Here is a 16073-nt window from a genome sequence, read left to right on the forward strand (position 1 = left end):
GCAAATACTGCGGCATGGTCATGCTGGACCTACAAAAGGCCTTCGACACTGTCAATCACTCCATTCTAATGGACAAGCTAAAAGCAATTGGTTTTGATAGCCTATCAGTGAGCTGGATGCAATCCTACCTGGAGGGGAGAGAACAGATGGTAGAGGTAAACGGTACTCTATCCCCCCCCCTCACAGTGAGCTGTGGTGTTCCACAAGGAAGCATACTAGGACCGCTACTCTTCCTAATTTATGCAAATGACATGTCGTCAGCCTGTGACTGCAACTTGTTCCTGTTTGCGGACGACTCAGCCCTGCTGGTCTCTGACAAGAACAAATTGCAGGTTGAAAAAACCCTCAGCACGGAACTAGGCAAAATCTGCATATGGCTCGCTGATAACAAACTATCATTACACATGGGCAAAACAGAGTCCATTCTCTTCGGTTCAAATAACAAACTCAGCAAGACCGACGGATTCTCAGTTACAGTGGGTGACAATATTGTCACAAGGAAAGACGAAATTACCTACCTGGGTTCCATCCTAGAGGCAAATCTTTCCTGTGACAAAATGGCATCCAATGTAATAAAAAAAGTCAACCAACGAACTAGATTCTTGTACCGGATCTCCTCTCTGGTAAACAAGAATACCCTGAAGACTCTGGCAGGAGCACTCATTCAAGGGTACTATGACTATGCGTGCACCTCATGGTACCAAAGCACCTCAAAGGCGCTTAAAACAAAATTACAAACATCACAAAACAAACTGGTCAGACTACTACTTGACCTGAACCCCAGAACCCACCTCACCCCTGCCCACAACCTAGGATGGCTTAGAGTAGACGACAGAGTACAGCAACTTGCAATGGGCCTGGTCTACAAGATACACTATACGACCGGGGTGCCCATGTACATGTCAAAATACTTCCCAAAGGTCAGTGAATACCACAACCACTACACCAGAGGATGCTCAACAAATCATGTTAAACCCAGATTCGGCTCAAACAAGGGACTAAACACGTTTCGCAATTATGCCACAACAATGTGGAACGCCCTACCCAAAGCTGTAAAGGAATGTGAATCCCTGCCCACATTCAAAACCGCCCTTAAAGAGCACCTACGGGAGGCTGCAATTCGAAACTGGCCACCGTAAATGCCCAAAACCCCCACCACCTCCTAATAGACAGTCTCCTCCCCACCGCATGTATATATTCCCTCCCCGCCGTATGTATATTTCCCTCCCACCCACCCACCCCCTCCTAATGTACAGTCCCCTCCCCATCATATGTATATACTCTGTCAGGATCTAGGGGTAACAGTACTGTATATTTGAATACCGCCTATGTCACAAATGTATCAGTACTAAATACCTATATGTCCCTATGCCATAAATGTCATGTATGTTGTGTATGTCATAAATGTCTATATGAATTGAAAATGGGGGACCCTGATGGAAACAAGACAAACGTCTTTCTCAGGTCTGCATCCCCTTAACAATTGTATGTATTGAGCCGTACTGTATTGTACCCATTCTGCAATCTGTTAAATAAAGTTTTCATTCATTCATTCATTCATTCATTCATTCATTCATTCATTCATTCATTTGTGTGAGTGTGTGTATGTGAGAGTGAGAGAGAGAGAGAGAGAGAGAGAGAGAGAGAGAGAGAGAGAGAGAGAGAGAGAGAGAGAGAGAGAGAGAGAGAGAGATCGCGTGTGCATTCGTGTGTGTTTTTTGCATGTGCACTCGTGTCACTTGCACACTGGTACACAAGCGAGGAGAGGAGGGAGCGCTCCGTGATAATAACCCTCTTCTCAACATCACTGTTCATGTGTGAAATGTGCTCCACTTTCCCTTCAGTGATCCCACGGTGCCGCGGTATAGAAGCCACAGAGACACACAGCGCTGGGAGGCTGTCTCCTCTCTGCCCCCTATAGCTCGGCCAGAGGAAGCAGTGCAGCGCGGTGGCTGAACTGTAGCACATGAGTCTCCTCTCTGCCCCCTATAGTGCGGCCGGAGGAAGCAGCGCAGCGCGGTGACTGAACTGTAGCACATGACCTCCTCTCTGCCCCCTATAGCTCGGCCGGAGGAAGCAGCGCAGCCCGGTGGCTGAACTGTAGCACACGAGTCTCCTCTCTGCCCCCTATAGCTCGGCCCGAGGAAGCAGCGCAGCGCGGTGGCTGAACTGTAGCACACGAGTCTCCTCTCTGCCCCCTATAGCTCGGCCCGAGGAAGCAGCGCAGCGCAGTGGCTGAACTGTAGCACATGAGTCTCCTCTCTGCCCCCTATAGCTTGGCCGGAGGAAGCAGCGCACCGTGGTGACTGAACTGTAGCACAGGAGTCTCCTCTCTGCCCCCTATAGCTCGGCCGGAGGAAGCAGCGCGGTGACTGAACTGTAGCACATGAGTCTCCTCTCTGCCCCCTATAGCTCGGCCGGAGGAAGCAGCGCAGCGCGGTGACTGAACTGTAGCACATGACCTCCTCTCTGCCCCCTATAGCTCGGCCGGAGGAAGCAGCGCGGTGACTGAACTGTAGCACATGAGTCTCCTCTCTGCCCCCTATAGCTCGGCCGAGGGAGCAGCGCAGCGCGGTGGCTGAACTGTAGCACATGACCTCCTCACACTGCAGACTAGAGCTGATGGGGAGAAGGATCAGGAGAGATTGATACTAGGGCTCAAACACGGGAGGAGATTTTTCTAGATCAATATACAGTATATCACAATTAGGGATGTCCGATATTATCGGCCGATATTGGCATTCAAATGTAATATCGGAAAATATCGGTATCGGTTTTCAAAAAGAAAAAAGAAATATCTTTTTATTTTTTTTAACATTTTTTTTACATTTATTTAACCTTTATTTTACCCAGTCAAGCAAGTAAGAACAAATTCTTATTTTATTTATTGTCAAAAGTATGCATAATGTTGTGTTAATTCCACGACAAGAGATATGTAATGTTAATTACCTGAAATTATTCGGTTTTTGTTTTTGGGGGGGGGAACCCTGCATATATCGGTATCGGAAATTAAAGTTGGACAATATCGGTATATCGTATATCGGTAAAAAAGCCAATATCGAACATCCCTAATCACAATATCTGCATATGAATATATATACTGTATTGTGAAATATTAGATTATCCAGTTGATGTTCATCATCTTGGAAATATAATGGGGAGTGTGATATATGATCAAGGTGAATCATTTTCAACTGACATTCTAAAATGTTTTAGAAATGACTTTTATAAATCTGACTTAATATTTGCTTTTTAGGATTCAAGTTTCAAGTTCAAGTTTGTTTATTATTTGTCAGAACAAAATACAGAATACTTTATAATGAAATGCTTGTTTCTGTATGAGCCCCTGAGAGTGTGCTACAGTAAAAATAAAGTGAACATTTGATGAACATTGTTACTCAGCTGATAGAGCTGTACCCTTCCTGATGACTTGTCGTACAGAACTTGTAAGTCGCTTTGGATAAAATCATCAGCTAAATGACTAAATGTAAATGTAAATGTAAAGTCCTCGGATATGTGGACTCCGAGGTACTTAAAACTGCTCACTCTCTCAACCGGTGCCCGGATTAATTTAGACAATAAAATTCGGTGTCACGATTCCCAATATAAATCAAAAACAATACGATAACACGCATAGATGAAATATGATGAATACCAATATATTGCTCAGCCCTTATAGACTAGTTGATGCGAAAAGAGAAAGTTGAGGCAAAACAATATTGAGAGAGAAAAAAAGCAAGGGAGCGATCGGCCTATCTCAAAAACCCTGCCCTCTTTTTGTTGATCCTTCAATCACGACTGTCGCTTCCCTCGGAAAAACAAAGTTTGTCTTGAGATAGGTCATGTTTTTTTGCATCTCTACTCCGTCTCCGGTCAATTGGGATGAAACCCAGATGAATCAACAGGAGGATGGGAGAGAGAGAGAGAGAGAGAGAGACCAGAGGCGGTAGAGAGACAGAGTGAGCAGATACTTGCCTTCCTGTGCAGGAGTTGTGACTGTGGCCCCACCCCTCCTTCTATCTCGAAGCGGACACTGTTGAAGAGGGCCACTGCATACTGCCGCTCGTATATACCTCCAAACTCCTGCATCACTACTTTGGTCTGAGCTGGGGAGACACACACACAGACACAGACACAAGATACAGTCATCATGATCAGGGAAGCTAGAATGATTTGATGACGACAGGGTGCAGCCTCAATATTCTCATAATTAAAAAGGTGCTGTAAGTGATATTTTTGTTCTACATGTTAAAATAAGTGTTAAGAAGCTCTAAATTCCGACAGTCATCATTTATATAGAGTGTTTGGTCAGGGGTCTCCCAGTCCCTCCGCTCTGCAGTAAGATTCCTACTTTATTCAACCAGGAGAGAGAACTCTCACTGCAAAAATAAGAAATTAAACCTAGTTTTAAGCAAACGTGTAAAATAAACTGCTAGTGCAGTAGTAAGCAAATTTGGCTTGGTAAAATGTCTTGAAATAATTACAAAAAATATATAACTAGAGTTCTCTATCTCTAGTTCTCTCTCCTGATTGGATAAAGTGGGAACGGGATATCAGAATATTTATGTTTATATTTACGGCAGAGCGGAAGGGACTGGGAGACCCATGTTACTGAACAAACAATCAGCAAGGGCTGTCGGAATGTAGAGCCAGTTAACACTTATTTTAACAAAAATATTCCACTTATAGTATCTTTAAGTCATTCATTCACTCATGGAAGACGTTCACACTGGGAGACAATGTAGGCTACTTCTTATGCCATTTGTGTCAGGGAGGAGACATTGTCAGAACACTGACTCATCCTCTTATATATATAATAATAATCCCAGGATCAAGCGTGGATTGTGCACAACCGGTCAGTGTGAGTAGCGCTGCTGCATAGTGCCGTTAAATTGTACAGTACTACATTTATAACTTTTCGGAAATCAAGTCACAACACTATAAATTAAATCTGAACATAACGGTAGGGAAGAAAACTTGCAAAAAGGAAAAATAAATAACATCGACAACCAGCTCAGGTTAGTTCTGTTCTGACATCACAGACCATGAGGGAGACAACATGGCCAGCATACTGTAGTTGTAAATACAACTAATTCACCTGCTGATCCAACCAGCAGATCTGGATCATTTTTGATGCTTGGAAAATCTCTATCTTATAATCACACACTAGACTCTCCAATAGTATAGTAAAATACGATCAAATCCTATTGGATACTAATCCCATGGGATTTTCCAAATGGATTCCTTTAAGGAGGCTGGGAGTAGAGCAGAGAGATCAGGAATCATGTGATGCTTGGTTAGGCTACTGGACTAAGAGCTTTAAACATGAGAGGGGCTGCGGGCATGGAGAGGCAGACAGGTAGGAGAGGCAGACAGGTAGGAGAGGCAGACAGGTAGGAGAGGCAGACAGGTAGGAGAGGCAGACAGGTAGGAGAGGCAGACAGGTAGGAGAGGCAGACAGGTAGGAGAGCTGAAGACAAGCCCCAAAAGGCTATGAGACTACAATATCTCATTATTACAACTCATTCAGGGCTTGAAAATGATGACCGTTCCAGAATTCTGGGGGAGGACGATAATAGTTTTCGACAAACCAGATTTAGGGACGGTCACAGTATGGTAGATGGAAAAACGTCTGAATTAATGTGCAACAACTTTTTTAGTTTAGGGTGAATAAAAGTGTAGTGGGACAGTTTTGGTACAGTGTACAAAATAATTGTAACCCTTCCTCACTATGAGCTCTGAGAAAATGTGTAGCGGGGCTGTGTGTGTGTGTGTGTGTGTGTGTGTGTGTGTGTGTGTGTGTGTGTGTGTGTGTGTGTGTGTGTGTGTGTGTGTGTGTGTAGGTGTGTGTGTGTGTGTGTGTAGGTGTGTGTGTGTGTGTGTGTGTGTGTGTAGGTGTGTGTGTGTGTGTGTGTGTGTGTGTGTGTGTGTGTGTGTGTAGGTGTGTGTGTGTGTGTGTGTGTGTGTGTGTGTGTGTGTGTGTGTGTGTGTGTGTGTGTGTGTGTGTGTGTGTGTGTGTGTGCGTGTGTGTGTATCTAAGAGGGATATACAGAAAACACAAATTCTGATTCACTGGCCAATAACTTAATCTCCCGAGTTCTCACACAGAAGCAAGAGCGAGTGTATAACAATGGACATAATATTTACCAGCTTCTATCAGTCTGTTATGAAAAGCACCATGTAGCAAAATTAAACAAATGTTTCTTTCAACACTTCATAAAAGCCACACAGCACTGTACACAGTCTGCAGAGAATGAGAGCTGCTTTTGCATAGGTCTATAGTTGCAAGCGCGACGCATTTGAATGCTGGGACACTTTGTTCAAATGCTGGTAAGAGATAGTTGGAGACAGGGCTGGGCAATTCATCACATTTTATTTTCAATTACAATATTGGCTTCCAACTATTATGAAAACAAGATCGACTTTTAACCAGGTCATGTTTTTGTTCTTCAGTTGAATTATATTTAAAGTAAATAAAAAATAAATAAAAAGTTCAACAAATGCACATGTTTGCAAAGTCAATGAGTAATCGTGTTGAATAGTGATTTCAATATTGTCCAAAATAATTATGATTTTCTTTTGCCAGCAGTCCTAGCTGGGAGGTCATAAATCCATGCAAAGGTATGGATTTTTACAATACTGTCATTCATGATATAATGGCCTACATAGTAATAGATCATAAATATATATATACATACTGTATATGTCCTTGCAGCAATATCAAAAACAAGCGCAATAGCTGTTACCGCATAAGTGCATGCAGTGTGTATAGGGATGGGCAAGATTCATGTTTTCCCAGATCGAGTACTCGCATGAATTACTTGAGTAGTGCTTGAGCAATTGTTTAGCGAAAACTATTTTTAGAACACATCTTATAGCGGGGCGGCTAAGTGGCGCAGTGGGCAAGGCGCTCGCCACCAACGCAGGATCAAATCAAATCAAATTTATTTGTAAGGCCCGACAACACACGTTAATGTCCCCATGGGCCGTACACGTCTTCTTTAAACAAGTCAAGAAAAAAACATAACAATAAGTCAAGAACAGAACAAGAACACCATAAGGTCCAACAAATTTTATTTAATTTTAAATAAATGCAAATAAATGAAAGAATGCAAGCACTCCCAGACATACCCCACGCGAAGGTAAGGAAAAACTCACTAAAACCTAACAATAGGGAAAAAATGCTCCACAGGCAGTGTGGAGGAGAGAAACCTTAGAAGGGCCATTCAAGGGGGGATCTCCCTTCTTAGATGTCTAGTAGTGTTGCAGACTAACAGTTGGTAAGCATGCACTCAAGTGTGTAGTTAAACACAGATGAGTGCATGCAATAGCAACTGAACATTTTGAAAGATTAAAGATAGAGCTGATAGCAACTGAACATTTTGAAAGATTAAAGATAGAGCTGATAGCGAATCTATTTGAGGCACAGGGGCGGCGCAAAGAGGGTCGCATCCTCCCCGTCTTAAACACGGGACATTCAACACTCCGGTCATTGCTCCGAGACAGCCGGAGACAGGGAGATAGGGGGCGGCCCAGGTTCGAGCCCAGCTCTCAGCGTTGCTTCCGGCTTGGCCGGTCGTCATACTAATACAATTGGCAGTATTAGGGGGTGGGAAAGCCGGTGGGTGGGGATTGGACGTTGTGGACACTAGCGACTCCTACAGGTCGGTTGGTGCGCCTGTACAGCAGAATCAGGAAGTATCGGGGGCAGCGTGAGCCTCCCACGCGTTACTCCTCGCCACTGAGAGATCGCGCTGTACAGGTGAAAAGATGCGACGGCTGCCTCCTCGTGTACCGGAGGGGACACATGATGTAAGGCTTCGTCCACATTGCAGCCGACCAGTGGGAGGCATGGTCTAGCAACGTTCGAGACAGGGGAGGGGAGAATTGGACAATACGAAATTGGGATGGAAGAAAAATAGAAAAATGGCGAGATAACAAGTGGCACGCTATCGATTCTATTATGCCTCGCTCCGCGGACATAACAATGCACATCAATAGAGTGTTTTCACGGCGTGCCATCAAACCAGAAGTCGGCCATTTCGGAGATACTGAACGTAACCAACGCAACCGAACTCACAACTGTTCATGGTTATTGTTGCTCAAAATGGTCAATTGTTGCTGTGTTTTCCACGCGCTTTTATGTGGTTTAGACATCCTAAAATCCAAGAAATCTACTAAAATCGAACATTCAGCGTGCAATCCATTCTGATGTTTAAATCCCAGTATCTCCACAATGGCCGCGCATCCAGGTTACTGACCAAACCGTGACGTAGGTGCAAACACCTATATACCGATACTTATTGTCAGTCAAAACAGTCAGTTACCATTTGTAATAATTACCTCCACTCTCTGTCTGCAGCAGGTATCTTCGCTCATGGAACAGCATGTCCATATCATTGGTATATGAACGCTACGCAAAGTGGGCGACATGTTGTTGGCACAATTTGGAAATGCACAATTATCTTTTGGATAACTCTAAGCTAAAAAACATATTTTCCCATGTCCTACCCATGCTCCACAGCTTCCAGCTTCCTGCAACAAAGCAAGCAAGATTTGTTTCATTGGCACAAACAGGCACTTTTGGTGGACCTTTTGGTGGTAACCAGATGTATAAAAAATATATAACAATAATAATAATAATAATAATATATAAAATAAAATAAAATAAAAATGTTAAAACAGCACCACTCAAGTTCAGTTGAAACAGTGAGTACTAGGCCACTCCCACTCCCCCTTTTACCAATTGGAATGAACAGTTAATCAGTTGTCCTTTGGGTAACGAGTCAACGACCAACCTTTCCACAAAATCTTGTGCAAGTCTGTAAATCCATTTGGAAGTACTGCACCTTTTTGAGATAGGCCACTCCCATTACCACGCCCCCTTTTAGCCAACTGGCAGGTACACACACACAGCCTCCAAGGGTGATTTTGTGGACCGATCAACTGACCAAGCAACCGACAGAGTGACCTATATAGAGCTTCTGGCCGCAGCTAATAAAAGAAAATATAATTTTTTTTTTTACGAAATGGCACTGTCTGTGACTATTGTATTCCAAGTTCAAATGGACTGCATTTATATAGCGCTTTTATCCAAATCGCTTTACAACTTATGCCTGACATTCACCCATTCATTCATTCACACACCGACGGCGGAAGCAACCATGCAAAGTGCCGACCCAATCATCAGGAGCAGTTAGGGGTTAAGTATCTTGCTCAAAGACACTTTGACACGCTGTTGGGAGGAGTTGGAATCGAATCGGGAACCTTCCCATTACCAGACGACTGCTCTACCTCCTGAGCCACTGTCGCCCCAGTTAAAGACGTACAATATATGTCACATCACACTAGCTAAATTGTGCTGGGAAACAAAATACAGTCAAATACCGCTATACCGTCAAAACCAAGAAGAATGATGGTGATATGATACTGGCCATATCGCCCAGGATACTGCTCTGAACATACAGTCGACCTACTTACTATTACTGTATAAAACTCAACGGACTATAAAGTCAATCATGGAACAAAGTGAGACGTCTTATGTATCAGCTGCTGGAGGGGATCCAAGAAGTCTACGTGACCTGGGTCTTGGGAGAGTTCTACCGCGAGCGTATCAGTGTGTTGAGGACTGGGGAGATGTTTATGGAAGCTCGGCGATACAGGAAGGAGGCAGCAGCCTGACGTAGGAGGGAAGGAAGGAAAGACATGACAACACAGGATAGAGAGAGACTGTGGAGGAGGTGGGAGAGACAGGACAACCACACACACACACACACACATACAGTACATACACACACTCGCACGCTTGTGCACACATACACACGCGTGCGTGTTAGCATTAACTATGTGAGGACATTGCATTGACTGGCATTCATCCACTGAATCTGCACACATATGGTACACACACACACATGTACGGTACACAGTCACACACACACATATGGTACACACACATGGTACACACACACACACACCTACAGTACGCACAAACGCGCCGACGCCAGACACAAAAGAGAGACACAGCCCCTTAGTTCTCCTAATCCCCTACTAGGCCTTTTCCTCTCATCTGTGATGGATTCACTCAACAACACACATCTCTTGTTGTACCAGCAGGCTAACCCCTAGAATGCTTAGCTAGTCCCCTATCCCACGGCGGCTTTAGAAGCTCTAAGTCATATGAGGGTGTATCGGTTATTATCTCCCACTATATCGGGGGGGCCAGCCAAGCGGTGTCATCCGCCGCTGCCTCCATGTTGTCATCCTCTGTGTCTCTCCACCAGACCGGACAGCTGTGTTTCGACTAGAGAGACGTCCTCGATTCACATGGCAACACGCTGAGAGACCGTCTGGGCGATGAGCTGCTATTCCACAGACTATACTTTCCACTTGCTACAGTGCCAAAGCCAGCAGAGTGGGCAAGCAGCGCGCACTAGACACACACACACACACACACACACATTCCTGCCCTCGCACACAGAGGAAAGGATGTGGCACCGGGTCTTATTATAGTCCACTACACTGTGGAGTGGAGGCTTGGCTTTGGGACTATGATACCGGTGTTGCGGGTCTAGATCAGGCTAAAAGAGGGTATATTGATTCAGAAAATGTCCCCAATACTAAACATTGACACCAAGAGCCATGAGCCCCGTGTCTTAACATGTCAGAAATCAAATGTGGATTTTCTGCATTTGGGCTACATACCTGTAGAAGCATGTCGGAGCTCTCTACTGGAGCTGTTATTTAATATTTACTACTATATGTTTTTCTTCCGAAAGACGGCCCACATCAACTGAGCTAGATGTTAAAGGAACACAGCAACAATTTTGGGAAATTAGCTTACCGTCTTCTCCAGAGCGAGACAAGAAGATAGATATAAGTTTCCTCTCTGTGCGTTCAGTAGAAAGCTATCTGGCTGCATGTTAGCCTAGCTTAGCACAATGAATGGAAGCGGACATGACTGGTTAGCCTAGGCATTGTTGTCCAACTAATACCTCTCCCCCGAAGGCTAACCGGCACTGTCCGCTTCCATTCATCGTGCTAAGCTATAGTTTCTGAGGTCAAATGTGGAGGTCTAATGTTGGAACCTCACTTGGAATTTGACAAACATGTTAAAAGCAATTAGTAGAACTGTAAAGGTCAATCTGTATTCTGTTACACATTCAGACTAATCAGAGACTGTCTAACATAAAGAATATATTATGCGCTCTCTCTCTCACACCTCAGTTACGGTGCTGCCTCATAGTCGCAGGCAAGTTCATCATCAGTGACTAAACCCTTAGAGAGGTCATACACAATCATACAGTAATAATATTGGACAATAATATCACAACACTGAACCTGAACATGCTACGACATTGCATTTGCAAAACGCCCATCTTATCGGCAAGTGTTTACGTGGCCAGGCTGCTTGAAGCCTTTTTTACAACGCATCGGCGTTTCCGGGTTCCCGTTTTGTGCTCTGATTGGCCAGGTCATGTGACATGAGCGCCAATCGTGGGACGGCAAGTGTCTACACTGGTTAAGCTTAGGCACTCTTCGAAGTTGGTTAAGGTTAGAGTTTGTCCTAGAGCATGGCGATAGAACGCCAGGTAGTTTTGCAGGCTGTTTCGACGCGGAAATGGGCAAACACGCTATTGGGCGCACATGTCACATGACCTGGCCAATCAGAGCGCCGGAAACGCGGATGCGTTGTAAAAAGGCTACACGTGGCCGGCCAGGCTTGCCATGCTCTCTGTGACCTGGTGCAGCCGTTACAGGCCTTTGGACGGTCCACTAGGGCAGTGGTTCCCAACCTTTTTCCCCCCAGGGACCCCCAAACATCTCTGATGAAATTCGCGGACCCCCTCCTAATAAGATACCATAAAATACTTTTTTTTTTTTCATTTTAATAACAAACTGCTTATACACAGGCATATGCATCACAATTAGACCCACTATGCTTCTTTGACTTGTGCCTTCAATCAACAAATCTCATCTTGCACCATATGCATTTCAAAATGTTTGGCCAATATTCAAATCCTGTATTCATCCTCTCAAATCAGTCCCTAATGGTGAACGGTTTGCATTTATGGAACAAATCAATGCAACAAATTAAACTAAATATGAGACAGGAAATTCCAATCAGTAGCAGAGAGAATCTGTCCTAGCTGGGTTTAATACTTTTTTTTTGTCATTTTAATAACAAACTGCTTATACACAGGCATATGCATCATAATTAGACCCACTATGCTTCTTTGACTTGTGCCTTCAATCAACAAATCTAATCTTGCACCATATGTATTTCAAAATTTTGGCCAATATTCAAATCCTGTATTCATCCTCTCAAATCAGGCCCTAATGGTGAACGGTTTGCATTTATGTTGAATGAAGTAAGAATCCACTGCAGTAAAAATATCCTCACCTCGAGTGGTGGTAGTAAGGTTGACTGACATGAGAATGTCCTGGTTCAGATCCTCATTTTCAATATATTGCACATAAACGATGAGCACAGCCTCGTCTGCGACAGTTGTAGTTTCATCAAGTTGTATGGCAAATGGACCCTTTCTAAGCTTTTCTGACAGCTGCTGCTCGCAATCACTTGACATCTTATCAATTCGGTCTTTCACTACATTGTTCGAGAGTGGTACTGATTTTAGTTTATCCGCCACCTGTGGGCCGCACAGTTTCTAAACCATTTTGATGCAGGCTGGTTTGATGAGCTGCTCGCCAATATTGTGCGGTTTCTTTGCTTTTGCAATTAAAAGCGAACACTCAAAGGAGGCTTCGGTAGCCTTCTGTAAATCACTGCCACCCCTGCTCCACGCTACTCTAACATCAACAGGCTTGTTCGCCTTGAGAGACTGTTCTTTCCTCCGAAAAAAGTCTGGATCCTTCCCAACGGTTTCTGGGTGCTTAGACGCCTGATGTCTCTTCAGCTTGCTGGGCTTCAGGCTCGAGTTTGCCAACTTTTCTCCACAAATCACACACTCAGGTCGTTTGTCTGGTCCCTCAGTGAAGCCCATGGTGATGTAATTTTCGCGATTGCTGTAGGTCCTAACTTTTTTTGCAGATGAGCTGCCGTCATCTCCTTTTCGTTTGTCACACATTTTCGCCTCTGGCGGCTGACTGCAGACGAGCCGAGAAAGTTAACTAGCGTGCTAGGCTAGCTACAGAAAGTGATACAGTCAACTGATTCGCGTTTTAGCGGCTACCCGGTAGCCTACTGTTAACGTTCAAAAATCATGTCTAGATGTTTATTTATTTATCTTTATTTTTTATTGTAGTGGAGAGACTATTCATGCTTCTGATGATAAAAAAAAAAAAATTAAAAAAAGAGACCTCAAATCATCTGTGGTCTGGCGGACCCCCTGCGCCGCGGACCCCAGGTTGGGAATCACTGCACTAGGGACACCACTGCAGGGAACTGACTGTCCACTAGGGGCACCACTGCAGGGGGAACTGTGAAGCATCGTACCGGAATACCTCCTTTGACCAGACGTACTTTACTATAAAGGGAACTAATACATGGAATGTGACGCCTACTCAAAACAGACCAAAAATTCTCAACATTAAAAAAATTTGACTGAAGGACTTTTTAAAAGCCAATCAATCATGTAGTCATGTGTAGGGGTGGGGTGGTATGTACGCATATGTGTATGTCTCTGTACGTGTGTGTGTGTGTGTGTGTGTGTGTGTGTGTGTGTGTGTGTGTGTGTGTGTGTGTGTGTGTGTGTGTGTGTGTGTGTGTGTGTGTGTGTGTGTGTGTGTGTGTGTATATATATATGTATGTAATGTATGCCATACTATTATTCCTATAAGGTCAACAAAATGTACTACAAGATTTGACTCTCTTGTCTGTGAACATGTCTGTTATTTTAGGCCCTTCTAGGGCCAGACATTGGAAATTAGCAGTACCTATACATGCTGTGAGGCATTGTATTGGATCATTGTTGTGCAATTCTCCATGTATACTGCATCTGTCCCTATCAAATAAACATTAAATTAAATTAAATTAAATAGCTTAATCGTCTTTGTCCAGTGACCCCAAACGAATAGTGCAAGTGGACGTCTGTGGTTCAGGAAAAGTAATGGATCAGATCAGTACTGACAAGTTTAGGATTCTGAACCGGTACAGAGGCAGTGAATGGCCAGCTGTGCGACTCCCCCAGAGGGCTTCATGATCTCAAGTCTGATTCCCTTTGATAGAATCAGATCGAAGGAGCAGTTACTCCCGGCAGCAAAGGGGTCGTCTGTCCTAATGTCGGGTGATAATCTGGCATCTCCAAAAAGCCTTTCAACGTAGATTAAGAAAAAAAACACCTTTTCAGATTGATAGTGATACCCGTGTATTTCTGAAGTTATAGGCTACATTTGGTTTTCAATAGTAAGTCTGATTCCCTTTGATAATAATAACAACAACAATAATAAATGTATTTTATATAGCGCCTTACATAAGGTATCTCAAAGCACTTTACAGACATTGCATTACAGTACATGGACAAACACAGTACTTTCACAATGACAACATGGTGGGGATACTACAGAGAAAGTGAGACAGCTTAGAGACAAGGCAGAGAGAAAATGTAAATAAATAATAATAAAAAATAAAAATAAATCATAATAATACTAATATATAGGTGTGTACAGATGTGAAAATGTAAGTGATGCAGGGGTTGGCGGGTCAGGAGTGAGGGTATGCAAGGTTGAACAGGTGGGTTTTGAGGTGGGACTTAAATGTTTCTACGGATGGGCCTTCTTTGATGTGCGATGGGAGTTGATTCCAGAGTCGGGGAGCAGAGGAGGAGAATGATTTGTTTTCTGTGGACTCAAGGCGGTAGTGTGGTGTGCTCAGAAGGGCTACGTTGGATGAGCGGAGTGAGCGGGAGGGAGTGTAGTGTTGAAGGAGGTTGTAGTAAGCAGATGCTAGGGAGTGGAGGGCTTTCTAAGTGAGGAGACAGATCTTAAAGTCAATCCTATACTTAACAGGGAGCCAGTAAAGTGAGGAGAGGAGTGGACAGGTGTGATGTGGGAGAACTCGGGGCAGTGGGTGGGTGATGTTGCGGGCTGAGGTGTTCTGAACTAGTTGAAGTTTATGGAGGGATTTAGATGTTGAGCCAATGAGCAATGCATTACAGTAACCTAGACGGGAGAAAATAAGGGCATGAACCAGCTTTTCTTTTTTTAAACTTTGGCCATTCCGCTGGCTCTTTTTTGCGTTTATCGCATTTTTCTCTGGTCAAGAATGACCGACAGAAACAGGTTTGAATGGGTACAGATGGGGGGAAGACACTCTGAGAAAGATACGGCTGCAGTCCGGGAATCGAACTCGCTAACCCCAGATCCGTGACGAGCACGGTTGTCCCCGGCGCCGAAATAGCGCTCGAGGTACGCAGTGAGCTACTGGAGCTCCCCCATGAACCAGCTTTTCAGTGTCGGACGGGGACAGTAGTGGTCTAATGCGAGAAATGTTCCTGAGGTGAAAGTAACATATCTTGGTGATGTTATTGATGTGTGGTTCGAATGATAGTTCGGGGTCAAATAGAACACCCAAGTTTTTCACTGTGGGGGAGGATAGAGTGGTTGTTGATGGATATGGAGCAGTCAGGGTTTTTACGGAGAAGGTGAGGTGGGCCTATTAGAAGGATTTCAGTTTTAGTACTGTTGAGTTGGAGAAGGTTGTGATTCATCCAGATTTTTATCTCAGAGAGGCAGGAGGAGAGGGCAGTAGTAGCAGCAGTGGTGTCGAGAGGGGAGTGGATGTATAACTGTGTGTCATCGGCGTAGCAGTGATATTGGAGACCATGTGTTCTGAATATGTGGCAGAGGGGTAACATATAGAGGGAGAAAAGTATGGGACCAAGGACTGAGCCTTGGGGGACACCAGATGTAACAGGGAAAGAAGTTGAGGTATGACCGTCCATGGTAGAACTGCTGTCTGTCTGATAGATAGGAGTGAAATAGGTGGAGAGCGGAGCCTGTGATGCCAACTGTGTGTTCTAAACGGGAGAGTAGGATGTTGTGATCAATGGTGTCAAAAGCAGCGCTGAGGTCGAGGAGGATGAGTATGGAGAGAAAACCGGAATCTGAATTTAGCA

At 44.2% G+C, this 16073-nt stretch overlaps 1 protein-coding gene across 1 annotated transcript in view; it reads right to left on the reverse strand.

Annotated features, from left to right (window-relative positions):
- Positions 1-16073, reverse strand: part of niban2a (niban apoptosis regulator 2a) — an 80012-nt gene that overhangs the window by 58540 nt on the left and 5399 nt on the right. The window contains exon 2 of the mRNA XM_084325480.1: positions 3976-4106. Coding sequence (XP_084181606.1) covers positions 3976-4106 — 131 coding nt within the window. The remainder of the gene's footprint in view (positions 1-3975; positions 4107-16073) is intronic.

Source organism: Notolepis coatsorum (genome assembly GCF_963971535.1).
Source record: "Notolepis coatsorum genome assembly, chromosome: 11".
NCBI lineage: Eukaryota > Metazoa > Chordata > Actinopteri > Aulopiformes > Paralepididae > Notolepis > Notolepis coatsorum.